Genomic DNA, 21060 nt, shown 5'->3' with positions numbered 1-21060 from the left:
TTTCAAGGTCTGACTCCTCTCAGGTTAATTTGCATATGTATCAAATCGGTTTTTATACACAATAAAAGCACACAGAGCTATGGGGACTGGATATTGCAGATGTGCTAGCTGCCATCTAGCAACCCATGTCCTCAGCGCTATACACAAAATCCCGGTGACAGGTTCCCTTTAAGTAAGTTGAAGATGAAATGATCTCCAAAAGGCATAAAGTTAAAGATAATACATTCCCTTTGTATTTTAAGCAAAAACACATTTTTATTTTACATTTTCAAAATGAAAGGAAAAGGGCCCGAAGCAAAATTTTGGGCACCCTGCATGGTTTGTACCTAGTAGCATCCCCCTTGGCAAGTATCACAGCTTGTAGCTGTAGCTTTCTAGCCGGCCAAGAGTCTTTCAATTCTTCTTTGATCAATTTTCATCTATTCTTCCTTGCAAAAGTCTTCCAGTTCTGTGAGATTCCTGGGCCGTCTTGCGTGCATTGCTCTTCTGAGATTTATCCATGGATTTTCAATGATGTTCAGATCAGGGGACTGTGGTGAGGGACACTGTGAAACCTTCAAGTTGCACCTTTTGAGATAGTCTGTTTGCTGCTATGTTATTAAAGACTCTGTACTTGAACCCCCTGAATGTAAAGCACAAAATAAAGATTATTATTAGTCTATCATGGATTTTAAGGTGTGTTTAGGTTCATTATCCATTTGTAGACGTCATCCTCTTTTCAACTGCAGCTTTTTTCACAGTTGGTGTTATGTTTGCTTCCAGAATTTGCTGGAATTTCATTGAATCCATTCTTCCCTCTACCCATGAAATGTTCCCCATGCCATTGGCTGCAACACAACCTCAAAGCATGATTGATCCACACCAATGCTTAATGGTTGGAAAGGTGTACTTTTCATGAAATGTTGTGCCCCTTTTTCCTCCAAACATACCTTTGCTTATTGTGGCCAAAGAGTTGTATCTTAACCTCATCGGTCCACAGGACTTGTTTCCAAACTGCATCAGGCTTGTTTAGATGTTCTTTGGCAAACTTCTGACACTAGGAACACAATTTTTCTTCTGATGACTTTTCCATGAAGGCTTTATTTGTGCAGGCATCACTGAACAGTAGAACAATGTACCACAACTCCAGAGTCTGCTGAATCTTCCTGAAGGTCTTTTGTAGTCAAGCAGGGATTCTGATTTGCCTTTCTAGCAATCCTAGCAATTTTTTTTGAACAGACAGATCCATGCCTATACTAGGCAGGCATGTGTCATATACAGGGAGTGCAGAATTATTAGGCAAATGAGTATTTTGACCACATCATCCTCTTTATGCATGTTGTCTTACTCCAAGCTGTATAGGCTCGAAAGCCTACTACCAATTAAGCATATTAGGTGATGTGCATCTCTGTAATGAGAAGGGGTGTGGTCTAATGACATCAACACCCTATATCAGGTGTGCATAATTATTAGGCAACTTCCTTTCCTTTGGCAAAATGGGTCAAAAGAAGGACTTGAAAGGCTCAGAAAAGTAAAAAATAGTGAGATATCTTGCAGAGGGATGCAGCACTCTTAAAATTGCAAAGCTTCTGAAGCGTGATCATCGAACAATCAAGCGTTTCATTCAAAATAGTCAACAGGGTCGCAAGAAGCGTGTGGAAAAACCAAGGCGCAAAATAACTGCCCATGAACTGAGAAAAGTCAAGCGTGCAGCTGCCAAGATGCCACTTGCCACCAGTTTGGCCATATTTCAGAGCTGCAACATCACTGGAGTGCCCAAAAGCACAAGGTGTGCAATACTCAGAGACATGGCCAAGGTAAGAAAGGCTGAAAGACGACCACCACTGAACAAGACACACAAGCTGAAACGTCAAGACTGGGCCAAGAAATATCTCAAGACTGATTTTTCTAAGGTTTTATGGACTGATGAAATGAGAGAGTCTTGATGGGCCAGATGGATGGGCCCGTGGCTGGATTGGTAAAGGGCAGAGAGCTCCAGTCCGACTCAGATGCCAGCAAGGTGGAGGTGGAGTACTGGTTTGGGCTGGTATCATCAAAGATGAGCTTGTGGGGCCTTTTTGGGTTGAGGATGGAGTCAAGCTCAACTCCCAGTCCTACTGCCAGTTTCTGGAAGACACCTTCGCAAAATACGGGATACCCACAGACGTCATCCGTATTTTTTGCTGATCCATTTTTGCGAACCGCAAAATACATACGGTCGTGTGCATGAGGCCTAAAACAGGAGTAGAAAATGATTAATGAGACGGGACCCTTTTTTAGACCTGGTGTGAGCATTCTTAGCGCCACAACCTGCAGCAGATATACACTAGGAATACTGGAAATGTTAGTATTCCTGCTGGTTGGAGAAACTAAAAACAGTTGAGCGCTATAGCTATATTTCCTGATAATGATGTCATACAGACAGGTAAGTGACAATCCAGAGGATATAATCATTTGCTATTGAGTCCGGGTGCCTCCAAATTCTTTATATTTCCTGATAACCCGATGATCGCAGTCGTGATGTAACCTTGCTTTAAAGAGGTTTTCTTTTTCAGACTTTTATACTGATGACCTGTCCTCCAAAAAGTATGTATCTGATCAGGGTATCAGACCCCCGCCAATCACCTGTTTGAGAAGGCACTGGTGCTCCGGTGAGCGCTGCGGCCTTCTCCCTGCACAGCGCCGTACATTGTATAGTGGCCATGCTTGGTATCACAGCTCAGGCCTATTCACTTCTAATCCCCTTTTGTGACCAATTCTGCTACAGAAATACACAAAAAATTGGCATACAAATCCACCTTCATGCAACAAATCCACCTTCATGCTTCAAAAATTGATTATAAGCAAAAATTGCACAAAAATCCAACTTTGTGCCTGTAGTATATAACCGGTATCGCTATCAGTGGAATTTATGCAAAAAATCAGGCACTGGCTGGATAGGGACAATGTAAAAGCGTTATTGGTGTGTGTGGAGCAAATATCCTTTGATTGTTTGGGGAGGGGGTGATAAGGCTACTTTCACACTAGTGTTAATACAGTATTTTCCGGTATTGAGATCCGTTCCTGTTTTGTCCCCATTCATTGTAAGTGGGGACAAAACGTAACTGAACAGAACGGAGCGCTCCAAAATGCATTCCGTTCCGTTCTCATACCGGAGAGCAGCATGCTGCGGTTTTCTTTCCGTCCTGGGATGCGGAGCAAGACGGATCTGTCATGACCCACAATGCAAGTCAATGGGAGCGGATCAGTTTTCTCTGACACAATAGAAAACTGATCCGTCCCCCATTGACTTTCAGTGGAGTTCATGACGGATCTGTCTTGGCTATGTTACAGATAATACAACCGGATCCGTTCATAACGGATGCAGACGGTTGTATTATCAGTAACGGAACTGTTTTTGCTGAAGGATCCAGCAAAAACGCTGGTGTGAAAGTAGCCTAACTTTAGTTAGTGCGTCGGCACTGAATCCGGACCCATTTATTTCTATGGGTCTGTGTACATGAGCGATGTTCTTCACGCATAACTTGTGCGTTGCGTGAAAATCGCAGAATGTTCTATATTCTGCCTTTTTCAAGCAACGCTGGCCCCATAGAATTGAATGAGGCTGCGTGAAAAACACAAGCATCCGCAAGCAAGTGCGGATGCAATGCGTTTTTCACTGATGTTTGCTAAGAGATGCTGTTTGTAACCAATCAGTTTTTATTTTATCACGCGCGTGAAAAAAGCGCATCATTGCGTATGTCACCCGCACGAAAAAAACTGAACCACTGAACGCAATCTCAGACAAAACTGACTGCAATTGCTTGCGAAATGGTGCGAGTTTTCCTGAACGCATCCGAACCTAATCCGGATCCTTCGTGTGAAAGGGGCCTCTGCGGGCCGCAGGTTGCACACTGCTGCTCTAAAGCAACGAGACGTCGGGTCTTGCTGTACAATGGATGCTCTCCTGCACACTATCCTTTTAAAGGAGCTTCCCAGGTTCTGCCATATCTGTTTTCTTCCCTTTAGTAATGTGTGATTCCTCTGTTATTCCTCCTGGAAATGAATGGATAACTTAAAACTAGGTGTTGCCACTCCAGTTGTCAGTGGGCCTTACCCCTACAAAGCCTGACGGCATCCGTGTGACTGTGTAACGTCATTATAGTCTGCGTTTCTTGGAGGAATAATAGATGAATTACACAATACAGGGCACTAAGAAAAGATGCTCACAAATGGTTATTTTGTGGGGGAAGGTCAATATCTGCTAAAACGGACATGTCAGGAGAGGTGACGGGCCATATTGGTGTACGTTTCCTCCAGGTCACACAGGCCATGCACGTCTTCATGATGGGGCCAGTGTAAAGCAATATACTACGTAAGGTGTCTTCTATTATTCTGATGGTGCCCAGACGCTGATTTAAGCCGAGGACCTTCACCTCCCCCGAAAATGTCACTCTGTTCTTCTTGGTAATACCAGCGCGGGCTTGGTGTAAAGATTTGATTGAAATAAATCTTTTGTTTGTTTAAAATGTCATCGGATATTTCACACGCGGACAGAAGTGACTTTCTTAAACCAAAGCGATTTTTCTTGCTTTTCTGTTCTTGAAGGCTCATGTCGTCTTGAGGAAAATAAAGCGACAAGCACAAAAATAACCCAGAGGCTGCGTGCTCCCTTTCTTGGCATAAAAGGGTTAAAATGGCGCTCTGTGTCTCTTTTTTTTTTGGGGGCTTGTGAAACAACGAGCTTCATATGTGATCACGAAGATCCAGTGCTAGATGTAACATCTCTACGTGTGCGTACAGTTTCCATGGAGATCTATAGGTTTCCATGGTTACAGACTACACACAACGCTTTTGTAGTCACACTCTGCAGTCATGCGTAACTTTATTTTTATTTTTATTTTTTTCATCTACCACCTCCTCTTGGGATCTAGAATGGGGACCAGAACACTTGACTGTAGGGTCATGTTACACGCGAGGTGATTATATTTTATTTTTGTCTTAAAGCATGTAGACCAGGGGTAAGCAACCTCCGGCACTCCAGCTGTTGTGAAACTACAACCCCAAGCATGCAATTTGCTACAGAACTCCCATAGAAATGAATAGAGCATGCTGGGAATTGTAGTTTCTCAACAACTGGAGTGCCGAAGGTTGGTGCCCCCTGATGTAGTAGACACGTAGGTCCACTTAGGAGCTGTAGACAGAAAACGGTAGACTTTTAGGCCAAGAATATGTGAAAATTTAATTTCTGTTTTAATGTTTGATGCATTGAAGTCATCAAATCTTGGCGACAAAGAGGCACCTGTGCTTTTTAACCTTTTCCATGCCATATATGTTTAGCCCTGGCAGGGGCTTCACAGTACAATGTTGGTGCTGTACCTGCTTCTGTGCTCGTGGCATCACCCTCAGGAGTCTGCTGTAAATGACAGCCAGCATCACGTTAAAGGCTGAGATTGGAGATCACATGCTATGGTCAGTGCCAACAGCGTCACCTAATGGTGTAATAAATGTAAGGGGCTCAGTTTGTATGCCCATCGCCACCCCTTTTGATACACCTGGTGCCCAGCAGGACTGACCAGAACTACCTGTCTGTTTTACATTCACTGATAATAATATATTGGAATACAGAGGCATAAAGTAAGCAGGGAAGGTGCTCTCCCTGGGCAAAAACATTCATAAAAGTTCAATAAAATGTTGAAAACAAATACATCTCTTTATTGCATAAAAGTGATATTTACTATCCAAGTGTAAAATTGTCACAACCCATATAAAACATAAAAAAAAATAATACTATTTGTATAAGGGTCCATTCACACGTCTGTGTGTGTTTTGCGGATCCGCAAAACACGGACATCGGCGATGTGCGTTTCCGCATTTTGCGGACCGCACATCGCCGGCATTCTCATAGAAAATGCCTTTTCTTGTCCGCAATTGCGGACGAGAATAGGACATGTTCTATTTTTTTCGGGATCGGAATTGCGGACCCGGAAGTGCGGATCCGGGCAGCACATCGTGCTGCCCCATAGAAATGAATGGGTCTGCAATTCCGTTCAGCAAAATGCGGAACGAAATTGCGGACGTGTGAATGGACCCAAAAGAGTGTGCAAAAAAGAAAATTAAACAGTTATGGCTCTGACTGCATCCTGGCGGAAATGGAAAAATTGTCAGTGCCCTTAGCTCCAAAACTGGGCTAAAGAGTCCAGGACATCAGTATTAAGACCTAGAACATAACCCCAAATGGGTTTAATAAATTAGTAAATATCTAGACAGGATCCAGGTTATATGTTGTACGTGCTGTGGTAGCTAGATATTACCACACTGGATGGAGGGTGAAGGGCGGCATGGCAGATGTAAAAAGGCAACATTAAAGGGGTTGTCCAACAAAAACAGTCTACATTTTTCGAACCCTCATCTGGATCTGAATACTTTTGTAATTGCATATAATTAAAAATGTAGTATAGCCAGTGAGTTATTCAATAAATTTATCTGTATAGCGCCACCTGCTGTTTGTTCTTTTCCAAATTTGCTGTCTACCTTCGGTGACATCTTTTGAGGTGGTCGCACATGCTCAGTTCAACTGCCACCAGCCACTTCTTCTGTTAGAGGCTGTGGCAGTTACCGAGAGAGAGCTGTAACAGACAGGACGCCCCTCCTGCACTACCAGCCTTAAATCATTCTAGCAGAGCAATTGGAGCAATGAATGTGGAGATCTCTGGATCCATGTGAGGTACACGGCTGGTTCTAGCTTTGTTAGAAAGCTATTGTCATGTACATTAATCACGGGATAACCCCTTTAAGTATACGGACCAGTGCACACAGACTGTTTGCATTTAACAGACATGTCTCCTTTTGGCTAATGCGCTGTTTGTACTACAGTCAATGGGCGATGGATTCCAAAGTCTTAGCTCTGTAATACAGCGTCCAATTGTGTGTCATACCAAATGTGCACAGGTCGGCCTAATAGAAGTCTATGTGTATGAGGCCTGGCTGTGATCACCATGTGTCCAGCAGGTGACAGGTCCCCCCTACATGGGTCTTCAGGTCCAGACTCGTGAACAGATTTTTCCGGGTACCTTGTAACTCTGACCTCCCTTTTGTGCTTTGTTTCTTCTTTAGCTCCAGTTTTCTGCTGTAAAAGTAGCTGAACTTCACAGTGATCTGAAGATACAGGAGAAGGATGAGCTGAACTGGAAAAAGCTGAAGGCAGAAGGATTAGACGACGATGGCGAAAAAGAGGCCAAGCTCCGACGCTCTCTAAATGGTACTTGGTTTTTTCTCCTAATCTTAAAGTCCTTCTAACCTTTGTATTTGGGGCTTTTTTTTCCGTCTTTCTTTTTCACGGCTCCTGTAAATGCATTGCTTTCCTTTCGGGGAGGCCGTCTGTTCCTGGCACAATATTTCACCCTTACGTTACATCTCAGAATGTTGTGCACAGAAATCTAAGCCGCTCAAAAGTCCCTCATAAAGCACAGAGTTTGACAGAAACACATAATAGATTTGGAGAACCTGCGGCTGCATCTCCCTCCTCCCCTCCTGTCCCTGAGCAGGGGGAAAAAAAAGGGAATAGAGGTTAGGAACCGTGGCCGCACTGTTCAATGGGACACCTCCACAGTACCCATGATGGAGTCACTCTGGAGACCGCATAGGACAGGACCACGTTACCCAGCAGATCTGATGTAAAAACTGTTTGAGAAAATCGGTGGTGCTTGTGTGTTTGTCTTTGGACAAGCACACATACTACACGTATGACAAATATGTTCTAGTTAATACAGCACTTGTACAGTGATATAACCCCCATATATAGTTGCTATCCTCATAAACGTCAGATTGTGTACATTAAAGGGGTTGTCACCCCCACCCCCCCCCCCCCCCACCCCCCATTGTTCGTTCTCTGCTGGTTCCTGGGCGCTGTTTCAGAGCTGGAGGGGGCCTCTTCCGTTGACTGATTGCAAAGACGTGCACGTTCCTGTGGTCCCAAAGCTCCAAGTTCATTACTGTGCCAGCCTCCGCACAGCAGAAGCTTTCACAAGATGACAGCAGGCATCTGTATTACAGGTCCGAGGCTATTTATGCAAGCCCCGAACCTGTAATACTTTATTCTCCAGTGGCATAGCTGTACAGAACAGCTCCAAGGCTGTAGCGCATGCGCTGGAGCTGTTCTGTAGGAAAACGCAGTCAGGTGCAAGAAGAAATACGAGGTGGCCGGGGACAGGACAGGACCCATATGCGCGCTCGCTCCCGTTTTTACCGCCCACCAGAAAGGCCGGCCGTTTTACTTGTAGTACGCAAGCACGGCCACTGCTGCTGCATTGCAGAGGTGGCCGTAACCCCTAGAAACGAACAGTGTATAAAAGCGTGGAAAGTGACTTAAAATAACTTTATACACCTGATAAATGGGACATGAATAGTCGTGATGTAATAACCTTGAATAGGAAATTTGTTTGTTTTTAGTTTTTCTTTTTTTTTTTTTTTTTTTTTTTTTTTCTTTCTTTGCTTGATTTGTCCCCCCTTCATATTGCCGTGTTGCTGAAAAAAAGATATGCCGTGATGAAAAATTGAAACTTTTTTTTTTTGCTTGGTTCTGAAGGGGTTAAATGGTGCTGGTCATTTCCTGCCTCTTGGTCGGTCCAGTGTTCCCAGAGTATATAGTATTAATGAGTAATCATGGACTCCTTTCTTTATGTTAGGGGAAGCAAGTCGGTCACTTATTGCGGAGGGTTAATGTGTAGTACACGGGGCTGTAGAGCGGAACTAGTGGAACGGGCTGAAGAGCAGTCAATGATTGCTGTAGAATGCCTAAACTCTGCATTGTATGTCTCAGGCTGAGTTAACATTTATCCGTCGTGCCCGGCCAGCTGGACACAGCAATGAGATTTGTGTGCACTTTGTGCGCTGTCCATAGACTGAAAGTGTCTGACGCTGCTTTATCTTTCTGTCCAGCCCTGCAAGACATCCAGCATTAAAGGGCATCTGTCAGCAGTTTTGCACCTATGACACTGGCTGACCTGTTACATGTGCTCTTGGCAGCTGAAGACATCTGTGTTGGTCCCATGTTCATGTGTGTCCGCATTGCTGAGAAAAATTGTGTTTTATTATATGCAAATGAGCCTCTAGGAGCAACGGGGGCGTTACCATTACACCTAGAGGCTCTGCTCTCTCTGCAACTGCCGCGCCCTCTGCAGGGCCAGGTGTGATGCTGTGTACATGCCTGGCCCTGTCAATCAACATACAGAGAGCAGAGCCTCTAGGTGTAATGGTAACGCCCCCGTTGCTCCTAGAGGCTTATTTGCATATAGTAAAACATCATTTTTCTCAGCAAGGCAGACACATATGAACATGGGACCAACACAGATGTCTCCAGCTGCCAAGTGCACATGTAACAGGTCAGCCAGTGTCATAGGTACAAAACTGCTGGCAGATGCCCTTTTAATACTGACGCACCATATGTAAGATTTCCTTCTGACACCAGTTTCTGTAACACGCTGGAGGGAAACTACAATGTTGGCCCACATATTTATTTTTATTTTTTGTATAATCAATTTTTATTGAAAGTCATGTACAACAGAGCAATAACAACTTAAAAATAATTTAAAACTGATAGTACACATACAGTCAGAAATTAAGGAAATATAATGCAATTCCAGAGGCCCACATCTAAATTCCCAGACATGGGAGTAGGGTATCCAAAATCCAACGTGAACAAATCCAGTCATAAAAAACACACACCTAACTCAACAAGTGGATGAGCAGACCGCAAATTCAGAAGTCCAGAATAAAAAGAAAGAAAGAAACTGAAAAAAGGGGGTCAGAGTGTCTTTTTGGCCCACGTTTTTGACAGAATGTCCGATGTAGGCCCCCAGCAGATCCTCTGATGCAGATGTGAATGAGGTTGTATCCTAAAATCCATCTCCTGTCTTAGTAGAGACAGAATCTAATGCTCGGTTCCTCTCCCATGCTTTACACTGCAGCTCTAAAGTAATAATAGTAAGGCCCAAGGGGAGGAGATTATAGACCCATTTAAAGGGCAATATGCCACAGTTTTTTGGGTTTTTTTTTTTTGGTTCATTTTTTGCGTTACCTTGATGTAGGATCCTGAAGAACGAGGGTTGAGTCCACGTTCCTAATATTGTATCACGTGTATATTTTTGTGTTTTTAGTAATATTGGCCAAGTATGGATTGGACGGCAAAAAGAAAACACAGACTGAAGACAATAATTATATTAAAGACGGCACAGAGAACGATGTGTTAAATGATCCACGTTTGGAGAAGCTGTGGAACAAGGTGAGGTCTGAAGCTCCACCCAAATTATTGACCATGGAGTCCAATCTTTGGAATCCCCCCACCCACTGGACTACTTAACCCAGAAAGATCAGGGATCGCAATCCATAAATAAAGTTCTAGAACTATATATCAATCTGATCAGCTCCTCATTTTCTTTCCTAGGCAAAGACATCTGGGAAATTTTCAGAAGAGGAGCAGGACAACTTGTGGCGGGAGTTCCTCCATCATAAGGAGAAGATTAATGAGTACAATATATTGCTTGACACTGTGAGCAGGACTGAAGGTAGGAACCAGGCAGAAAGTATGCTGCCATATGTCTTCCCTCACACTAGTCACCCCGTACAATAATATTATTATATAGTCATAGTTTCCAGTGCGGGGACTGTCCAATTTTCAGAGACAATCCTGGCAAATTTGGACTCCAAAAAATTGGTGTGGCTTGTGTAAGCAACCCCCAAGAGTGGGTGGCCCCAGTTGGATGTGGGTGTTCCCTAAACGAGGCTTACAAACCTTGAATTTATCAGATACACTGTTGGTAAGTATGTGTATGGGTTTGTAAACTTGGACTATAATAGTGCCAGAATCAGAAGTGAGAATATCTGCAAAAAGTATGGAATGGGGTGACTTGACTTGGGTCCTTTGATGGTGACGCAGCTTAGTAAGAGTGCCAATTACAGAACGTAGCATGCCCACAACGCAGCACACGCCTCGTTCTTAGCGACCACACCGCTGTGGCAGTGGAGCCAGGGGAAAGCGCAGCAGCTGAGAAAGCTTTGGGGGTGAGAGCAGGGGAACATGGATATGTCCTGTGTCTGTGCTGCCTCCTTTCTCTTGCTAGCTACGCTCTGAGTTAGGAACAGGGATGTTCTCAGGGGGCTGAGGCCCAGGGACAAAGGAGCCTTCTTTCAGCATATGAGTGTGTCTCTGACCTGCAGGATCTGGAGGCTGGTGACCAGTGCTAGGTGAGTCCTGCCGGGGATACCACATTCTTGTGTAGGACTATGTGGGATGTGCGTCTACAGCCTATGTACAGAGATCACTGACAAGTGTGGGCTGCTGTCATCTGTAAGCTCTGCTGTGTACGTGTCATGGATCTTCACCATTGTGGGTGTTCTAGTCATGGATCTGTACTATGGTGTGTGTGCGTGTCATGGATCTTCACTACCATTGGTGTGCGTGTCATGGATCTTCAGTATGGTGGGTGTGCATGCCATTGGTCTTCTACTATGGTGGCTGTGCGGATCTTCATTATGGTTGATGTGTGTGTCGTGGATCTTCACTATGGTGGGTGTGCGTGTCATTGGTCTTCACTATGGTGGGTGTGCGTGTCATTGGTCTTCACTATGGTGGGTGTGCGTGTCATTGGTCTTCACTATGGTGGGTGTGTGTATCATGGATCTTCACTACCGTGGGTGTGCGTGTCATGGATCTTCAGTATGGTGGGTGTGCATGCCATTGGTCTTCACTATGGTGGCTGTGCGGATCTTCATTATGGTTGATGTTTGTGTCGTGGATCTTCACTATGGTTGATGTTTGTGTCGTGGATCTTCACTATGGTTGATGTTTGTGTCGTGGATCTTCACTATGGTTGATGTTTGTGTCGTGGATCTTCACTATGGTGGATGTTGTGGCCGCACGTCTGTGGCAGTGTTGCTGGGGAACTACAGTCATGTTGGTGTTGAGAGGGTTTCAGACCGGGTTCCCTTTTTCTAGTAATTGGTGGAGGTCTTGCTTGTCAGACGTGGCTGTAGTTTTAGAGGGTACCCTAATGGGGCCAAAGGCTCCTCAACCACGTTAGAAGATGCCATCAATGTAAATGGCCCTTGGTATATTTGCAGCCTGTGGCAGATTCACTTCTCCTCCTGAGCTCACACAGTCCAAAGAAAGAAAAGTTGTGAGCTGCGAACTTCACGGCCCCTTGAGCACGTTTTAATCTCCTTGCAGCTTCCTCCGTAAGCTCTATTGATGCAGGCACCCTTGTGATTCTTGCAGACTATACTGTTTAATTAATCTTCTTGCTCGGTCCATGTTCTTACATTGAAAGTTTGCATTAAGACACAATTACAGTCAGATTGAGCGCGTACGTGTCAGAGTGGCTTCTGTTTGTTAAGGTAAAACCTTGGACAGATTTGTGGAGATTTGTCAGCACAGAAACCCTTAAAGACCGGATCTAAAGCTTTCATGGAAAGATCAGAAATATTGCGCCTGAGGCGGCCGTTAAAGACTTCACAATCATCTCAGTGTTTTCCTTGATGTTTGCAGGAGGATTTCGGTAAATCATTCTTGCTCTTTTTCTGGTGAGGTGCAGGTGACGATGACAAAGTAAAGGTCTTAACGGGTTTTTGTACAAGCCGCTGGAAAATCACTCTTTGGAATCTAATCCACAACCTTATGTGACATTTGTTTTATTGCCAAATGGATATTTAGTAACAACACGAGGTCAAGATAAACTTTGGCGCCCAACCTTGTCTTAAAGGGGTATTCCTATTTGCATCAACATCCTATAAAATAATCCTTTACAAAGGAAGCTGTAATTCTGTAATGTATTTCTTTTACCTTTTTATGACTCCTGTCTTCTGTTCCGGGGCTGTGGTCACATGACCATGTCCATGCAGCTCCTTTTTATTTCCTGTGATGTTATGTCCATGGGCGCTGCAGTGATAGGGGAGTGTCTATGTAACTATCTGGGTGGGAGGAGCTATAAACTAGCTGTGCGGTGTTAGGGGCAGTGCCAGATCTGTGGCAGAGGAAGGAGAAGTGCATCATGGGTTTGGTTGGATACAGGAACAGGAAGTGCTACATAAAGGATGGGAGCAAACCAGTGGTATTAGTTCATATGGTGAAAACAGGTCAAGAGAGTTCAAACTGAAAAATAAGGATGGAGAAGATGTACAGTCGTGGCCAAAAGTTTTGGGAATGACACAAATATTAGTTTTCACAAAGTTTGGTGCTAAACTGCTTTTAGATCTTTGTTTCCGTTGTTTCTGTGATGTAGTGAAATATAATTACACGCACTTTATACGTTTCAAAGGCTTTTATCGACAATTACATGACATTTATGCAAAGAGTCAGTATTTGCAGTGTTGGCCCTTCTTTTTCAGGACTTCTGCAATTCGACTGGGCATGCTCTCAATCAACTTCTGGGCCAATTCCTGACTGATAGCAACCCATTCTTTCATAATCACTTCTTGGAGTTTGTCAGAATTAGTGGGTTTTTGTTTGTCCACCCGCCTCTTGAGGATTGACCACAAGTTCTCAATGGGATTAAGATCTGGGGAGTTTCCAGGCCATGGACCCAAAATGTCAACGTTTTGGTCCCCGAGCCACTTAGTTATCACTTTTGCCTTATGGCACGGTGCTCCATCGTGCTGGAAAATGCATTGTTCTTCACCAAACTTTTGTTGGATTGTTGGAAGAAGTTGCTGTTGGAGGGTGTTTTGGTACCATTCTTTATTCATGGCTGTGTTTTTGGGCAAAATTGTGAGGTGAGCCCACTCCCTTGGATGAGAAGCAACCCCACACATGAATGGTCTCAGGATGCTTTATTGTTGGCATGACACAGGACTGATGGTAGCGCTCACCTTTTCTTCTCCGGACAAGCCTTTTTCCTGATGCCCCAAACAATTGGAAAGAGGCTTCATCAGAGAATATGACTTTGCCCCAGTCCTCAGCAGTCCATTCACCATATTTTCTGCAGAAGATCAATCTGTCCCTGATGTTTTTTTTTGGAGAGAAGTAGCTTCTTTGCTGCCCTTCTTGACACCAGGCCATCTTCAAAAAGTCTTCGCGTCACTGTGCGTGCAGATGCGCTCACACCTGCCTGCTGCCATTCCTGAGCAAGCTCTGCACTGGTGGCACTCCGATCCCGCAGCTGAATCCTCTTTAGGAGACTATCCTGGCGCTTGCTGGACTTTCTTGGACGCCCTGAAGCCTTCTTAACAAGAATTGAACCTCTTTCCTTGAAGTTCTTGATGATCCTATAAATTGTTGATTGAGGTGCAATCTTAGTAGCCACAATATCCTTGCCTGTGAAGCCATTTTTATGCAACGCAATGATGGCTGCACGCGTTTCTTTGCAGGTCACCATGGTAAACAATGATTTCAAGCATCACCCTCCTTTTTAACAGGTCAAGTCTGCCATTTTAACCCAATCAGCCTGACATAATGATCTCCAGCCTTGTGCTCGTCAACATTCTCACCTGAGTTAACAAGACGATTACTGAAATGATCTCAACAGGTCCTTTAATGACAGCAATGAAATGCAGTGGAAAGTTTTTTTTGGGATTAAGTTAATTTTCATGGCAAAGAAGGACTATGCAATTCATCTGATCACTCTTCATAACATTCTGGAGTACATGCAAATTGCTATTATAAAAACTTAAGCAGTAACTTTTCCAATTTCCAATATTTATGTAGTTCTCAAAACTTTTGGCCACAACTGTACATGAGGTAAGCATCTTCATGAACGTATCTGTTAAAACCTTTAGTAATCCTGGAAAGCCCCTTTTTATATTTATACTATATATACATTTTTTAAATTTATTTACATATTTTAATCATGTTATCACTTGCGTGAAATTGGTTTAGATTTTTGGTTTTGGTAATTTTGTGGGATACAGCAACCTTATTATTTTCCCATGGAGGAAAAATTTTAAGGGACAGTATATGGAAGTATAGCATGACCATGTTCTCCTGTAGCACTAGACATATTCCTAGAAAGGTGCAGACTCAGTATAAACTCTCTTGTATGTAGACAGTGTATTCTTTTATTTTTGGTGGTCTGTAGGTAGCATATCCCTTTTGAAACTCTTCCTTCCATCTCTTCTGACACCCTCAAGCAAAAGTGGACTCTTCCGGTACTCCTAAGAGAAAACAGGCTTCTTCTATCTTGGATATAGACAGTATCTCCTTTTGGTAGGGGTCCTAATACATGTGACGATGCCAGGCCAGGAACGACTATCTATCGACAATTCAATCAGTGCTCTCTTAAATTGTCTTTCATATGGCCCAATGCAGAGTAAAAGGGGACAAACAATCGCTATTGCGATCATTTATTTTGCATATTCTTGACAGCATCTCCTTTTACACAGAACAATGTGCAGCCGACAAACAATGATTTTAGGTGCCATGTGAAAAATATGATCACCTAACAAACAAGCATTTGATCGTTTGTCGGGTAGTCAGCAGCACTTTTACATGGGTCAAACCTTTCAATAAAACATTGAGGTGTGTGTTTTTTTTTTTTTGTTTTTTTTTTACCTCTTCCAGTAGCAAGAACAGAATCTTCCAGTGCTTTCGAAAGGATGCAGATTTGGTATCATTTTTTTTTATTTTTTTTAACACTTAGATAACCCTAGTATTCTTTTCACCCTTCAAGAGCAAGGTCAGACTCTTCTGATCCCCATAAATGGGTCCACACTTTGTAAGTTCTCTTGCGTACAGGCAGTATAATATTTTAGCAAGAAGAACCTTTTTTGTTTTTTTCTTTAGCCCCAAGATTTTTGAAGCAACAATGGACTCTTCCAGGTACTCCCGAAGGGGTACAGACTTAAAGGGGGTAATACGGTAGGTACAAGTTATCCCCTATCTACAGGATCCACCCCCACCGATCATGAGAACGGGGGCCCTGTACTCCCTGTAGGCCTCTTGCTGCTCCCCTAAAATGACCGGTGCGTCTGGTTGCACATGTGCACGGCCACTTCATTCATTTCTATAGGAGTTCCGGAGATGGGTGAACGCTCGACTATCTCCGGAACTCCCATAGAAATAAATAGAGCAGCCACGCACAAAAAAAAAAAAAAAAAAACACCTCTGGGGCTTAAAGGGTGAATAAAAGGCTAATTACTACAGATTGCTGGCACGTTTTCACATGGGAGCAACAGCATTAGATGTAGCTGACTAGCACACATGTCCCAAGTCAACTGTTTTTAGTGAGCCGTATTTGGTGATTTCCACATGATTACAATGAAGTTGCACTGAAAAAGTATGGTGTGGTGGGGCTAACTCCACAAACAAGGTGGTGGAACTGAACACTTGTCACTGGAAATGTGAATAAAGGAGAGGCCATTTTATTTATTTTTTCATAAAAATCTTTAAATATTGTATCCTGAGACAAGAATGCCATGGCGTGAGTTCTTACAAGCTGCATTTCCCCATTCTCTGACTGCTTACTGCCAATCCATGTACATGGGCTTTGGTCTTCTGCTTGTATCAGTAGGAAAGTCACAACAGACACATAAGAACTTGAATGGATTCTGTATTGTAACCCTTGTCTGGTAGACAGGTTGCACCAAGAGCCAGTTGGTCGTTTAGAAAGATGGCGCGTCCATTTGGTCAGCCCATAGTTTTGAGGTGAATAAAATAAGGGGGAACCCAAATTGGACAATAATGGTGTAGTTTGCTTTTTTGCAAAGGTGTCCAGCGGAACACAAAAGTACTTTTTAGGACAGTGGGACACGGTGAAATGTACACAAGGTTCACATTTTCGTAAAAAATTTTATTTTTATTTTTTTCTTGGTAACAGAAAGCCACAAAAATGTTATCAATCCAGATGAACATGAGATTAAGACAGAAGACCTGCACAGCAAACATGCCGATCTGAAGGACAAACTCCGAAGCATAAACCATGGATTTGAACGTCTTCGTAAAATAAGTCATGAGGGTTACAGCGGTGAAAGAGGTGAGACTGATCTGTACTTCATGATGAAATTCAGTTTTAGATCTTTGGCCTTTTTAAAGGGAACCCGTCACCTGGTTTGGAGCCTCTAGGCCAGTGGTCCCCAACCTTTTTTGCACCAAGGACCGGTTTCATGCGAGACAATTTTCCCAGGGACCGGGTGGGGGGAGAAAGGGGGTGGGGCTTAGGGGGTGGGCGGGGCTGACTGATTCACGCACATAACAAAACACAAGGTGCATATTAAAATATATAACACTATATAATGACTATATAAACTGACTATGGTCTCTGCTGCACTGGTCTCTGCTGCACTGGTCTCTGCTGCACTGTACCATATTTTTCGCCCTATAAGATGCACCTAGTTTTAGAGGAGAACAATAAGGAAAAAAAAATTAATTACACCTCAGATCAGACCCCCAATGGCTCAGATCAACCCCTAAACCTTTAGCTATCTATCAGCCCCCAATGTCAGCCATAAACCCCCCCAATGTCAGCCATAAACCCCCCCAATGTCAGCCATAAGCCCCCCAATGTCAGCCATAAGCCCCCCATTAGCCCCTCATGTCAGCCATAAGCCCCCCATTAGCCCCTCATGTCAGCCATAAGTCCCCCATTAGCCCCTCATGTCAGCCATAAGTCCCCCATTAGCCCCTCATGTCAGCCATAAGTCCCCCATTAGCCCCTCATGTCAGCCATAAGTCCCCCATTAGCCCCTCATGTCAGCCATAAGCCCCCATTAGCCCCTCATGTCAGCCATAAGCCCCCCATTAGCCCCTCATGTCAGCCATAAGCCCCCATTAGCCCCTCATGTCAGCCATTAGCCCCACATTAGCCCCTTATGTCAGCCCCAGGTCAGCCATCAGCCCCCATTAGCCCCTCATGTCAGCCATTAGCCCCACATTAGCCCCTTATGTCAGCCCCATGTCCCCCAGGTCAGCCATCAGCCCCCATTAGCCCCTCATGTCAGCCCCATGTCCCTCATGTCAGCCCCATGTCCCTCATGTCAGCCCCATGTCCCTCATGTCAGCCCCATGTCCCTCATATCAGCCCCTAGCGCAAATAAAATAAAATAAAAAAACCTCTTACCTCTCCTGCTCCTGGTCACCATCGCGATCCTCTTCATTCTGCTGTCGGCTGTGTATAGCGGCGCACAGCATGAGGTCACAGAGAGACCTCACGGTGTGCGCAGCCCTGCACAGCCGATAGCCGAACCGTGGACCAGGAAGTGGTGAGTACAGATCCTTCACCGCTTCCTGGTCCTTCTGTACTAATGAAGCGCTTCCATAATGGAAGCGCTTCATTAGTACAGAGTTAAAGACTGCCATGATCGCCGCGGCCCAGCTAACAATCCTCCGCGGCCCGGTCCTGGGCCGCGGCCCGGCGGTTGGGGACCGCTGCTCTAGGCTACCAGCATGCCTTTTTGCAGCTGGGGTTTATGGCCTCAAACCTGCCCATAACAACTCTTCCATCCTTGCAAAAGAAAGAGCTTGGGGCAAATACTCTTTCTTTTGCAAGGATGGGGCAAAATGCTGATTGCACCAGTGAAGCTGAGGACATTACACCTCATTTCACAGCACATACTCTGTGAAGTGAGGGGTACCATCCTCCGTTTTATTAGCACAGTGCACAAGTGCCCATCGCTGCTGGAGAGGAGTCCTGGACTCCTCTCTGGGTAACTTTGAATCTCATTTACTTTGCCTTGTAGGGACAGAGGTGTAGAGGTTTGGAATCTGACGTCCCAACTTCATAACAGAGTGGTGGTGGTGGTGTGGCTCCAAGCCAGGTGACAGGTTTTCTTCAGTGCCATTTACAGTTTTCATATAATCTACACAAAAAGTTGAGTCCTTCTGTAAATACATTAAATAAAAATACCTCTTGCTGACAGAAGTGTCCCTTTAAGTAAATACCTATTCATAGAAAACTGAGAGAAGAAGGCTGCGCTCACCTGAAAACAAACTGAGAAACTGAGAGCAGGGGCGGTGCCAGGAACAAAGCACTGATCCAATAGAAAAAAGTTCACAAAGCCCAGCTTACAGAATTATAAAATCCAACTTTTATGTGTTCCAAGACGTAAAATCCAAATAGCAAAAATAGTCTACACGTTTCGGGTAAGGGTCATGATTAAGGGTCGCTGTCTGACCCGAAACGCATAGAATTTTTTGCGATTTGGATTTTACGTCTTGGAACAATTAAAAGCTGGAGTTTATATTTCTGTAGGCTGGGCTTTGTGAACTTTTTTGTATTCATAGAAAACACTTTTCTTTTTGGATGTTTTTCTTTTGGCAGTACTGTACAATTGAAAATGAAATACAAAATAATGTCCTTCTGTAGCAGTTAACACAGAGAGATAAACTCCTATATATGGGTTATCTGCTAGTATAATAGTAGGTGTAGAATTGGGATAACATTGTGCCAACTCTGTTGTTCTCTTGATAGATAAATATGCCTACAGAAGAGCGTTGTACATGCTAGGATATGCCATCAATGTCCGACAGGTTTGGGTCTAATACGTTTACAGGGATATGTGAAGTTCCTGGAGCGGACTCGGTTGGTATACAGGTGGTGGCTTCCTGATCGATGGATAGGTTTAGGTTCCACTTTAGGACTCGCTCCTATGTACAGAATGAGGCCCCCCCGAAGTGAATGGAGAGCAGCCAACCATGCGCTCACATCCTCCACTTACTACTGAAAATAGCCGAGCATGCTTGCTTAGCTATTTTCGTAACTCCCATAGCATTGCACGAAGAGGAGTCCGTGCATGTGCAGGGTGTACTCTCCTTCACCTTGGGGCCCCGTCCCGGAGATAGGTACTGGGACTTGCACCTGTCTTACATTGATGGCATTCCTTGCGATATGTCATCAATGTCTTAGATGGGCCAACCCCTTTAAGTGCAACCATGGACTACTACAAATCAGAAGTTCTACAAGATAATTTTACGCCATGTGTTATGCCAAAAAAATTTGATCTGTCTGTACGGTGATGAACAGATCTCATTATAATTGTCCTCATTTGTTTTATTATATCAGATTTTAATGAGCCAAGAGTAAATGACTTGTGGGACATGGCAAGGAATGCAAACTTTTCTCCGAGCGAACTGGAATCATTCAAGGTAATAGACTGAGCCTGCAGCTGTGGTGTGGTTCATTAGACCTATGTATGTGTGTGTATGTATGTATGTGTGTATATATATATATATATATATATATATATATATATATATATATATATATATATATATATATATATATATATATATATATATATATATATAATCTCTTCTTTTCTTTTATTCTTTAATTTAGGAGGAACTGAAACATTTTGAAACAAAAATTGAGAAACACCAACATTATCAGAAGCAGCTTGAGATCTCACATGAGAAGCTGAGGCACATCGCAGAGATTGGGGACAAAGAGCATCTGAAGAAGAGCAAAGAGAAGTATAACGCCCTCACTGACAAGATCAAGGAGCTGGGTTACAAGGTCTGTATGCAGCAGTCACTGTGTTCCGACTTTCTAATAAGCCTTGGAATTTGACAAGGGAATATAGCTAAGTTAGACATCCATCCATAGACCGCTTTTTCGGGATGCTTGCCTCTCATCAGTATGGAGAAGGATTCAGGCTGGCTCAGTGCAATGCCTTGGAAGCAGCTTAGACAGGGGGCTGAGTCTTCTTAAAGAGACCAGTCCTGTATGGAGACTTATTGGAAGTATTCTATGGTATGGAGACTTATTAGTAAGAAAACAATATGAAAAGCGGTATCTCCCAGAAAAGAAAACCAGTAGAGTTGCACCAGGAACGAGCTTTCGATACCCAAACGATACTTTTACACCCAGATCGATTCCGATACCGGGATTTGCTATTCCACCCCCCCTCCCCAGTATTATATTCATTGGTGGCAGTGGCCACAGAGTCCCCTCCTCCTCAGTATTCTCATTGGTGGCAGTGGCAACTTCCGATCAGAGCCCCAGCAGTGAACTTGCGGGGCTCCTATCCGTTACCATGGCAGCCAGGATGCTGCTGCAGCCGTCTCTGGCTGCCATGGTAATAGAGCTCTATTAGGGTAAATAGGACAAGGGTTCCAGCCCCCTAAGGGGGCTAAAAGGTTATTAAATAAAAAGTGGGGGGTAAAAGTAAAAAAAAATA

General features: G+C 43.9%; 1 protein-coding gene across 1 annotated transcript in view; it reads left to right on the top strand.

Moving 5' to 3' along the window:
• The window catches only part of LRPAP1 (LDL receptor related protein associated protein 1), a 33945-nt gene that overhangs the window by 7796 nt on the left and 5089 nt on the right, over positions 1–21060 (top strand). Inside the window, exons 2-7 of the mRNA XM_044295773.1 lie at positions 7075–7219; positions 10116–10240; positions 10403–10523; positions 16764–16919; positions 19944–20026; positions 20220–20396. Coding sequence (XP_044151708.1) covers positions 7075–7219; positions 10116–10240; positions 10403–10523; positions 16764–16919; positions 19944–20026; positions 20220–20396 — 807 coding nt within the window. The remainder of the gene's footprint in view (positions 1–7074; positions 7220–10115; positions 10241–10402; positions 10524–16763; positions 16920–19943; positions 20027–20219; positions 20397–21060) is intronic.

This window comes from Bufo gargarizans, chromosome 1, assembly GCF_014858855.1.
Source record: "Bufo gargarizans isolate SCDJY-AF-19 chromosome 1, ASM1485885v1, whole genome shotgun sequence".
NCBI classification, from domain to species: Eukaryota; Metazoa; Chordata; class Amphibia; order Anura; family Bufonidae; genus Bufo; species Bufo gargarizans.
This window is presented reverse-complemented; position numbering and strand designations above follow the sequence as displayed.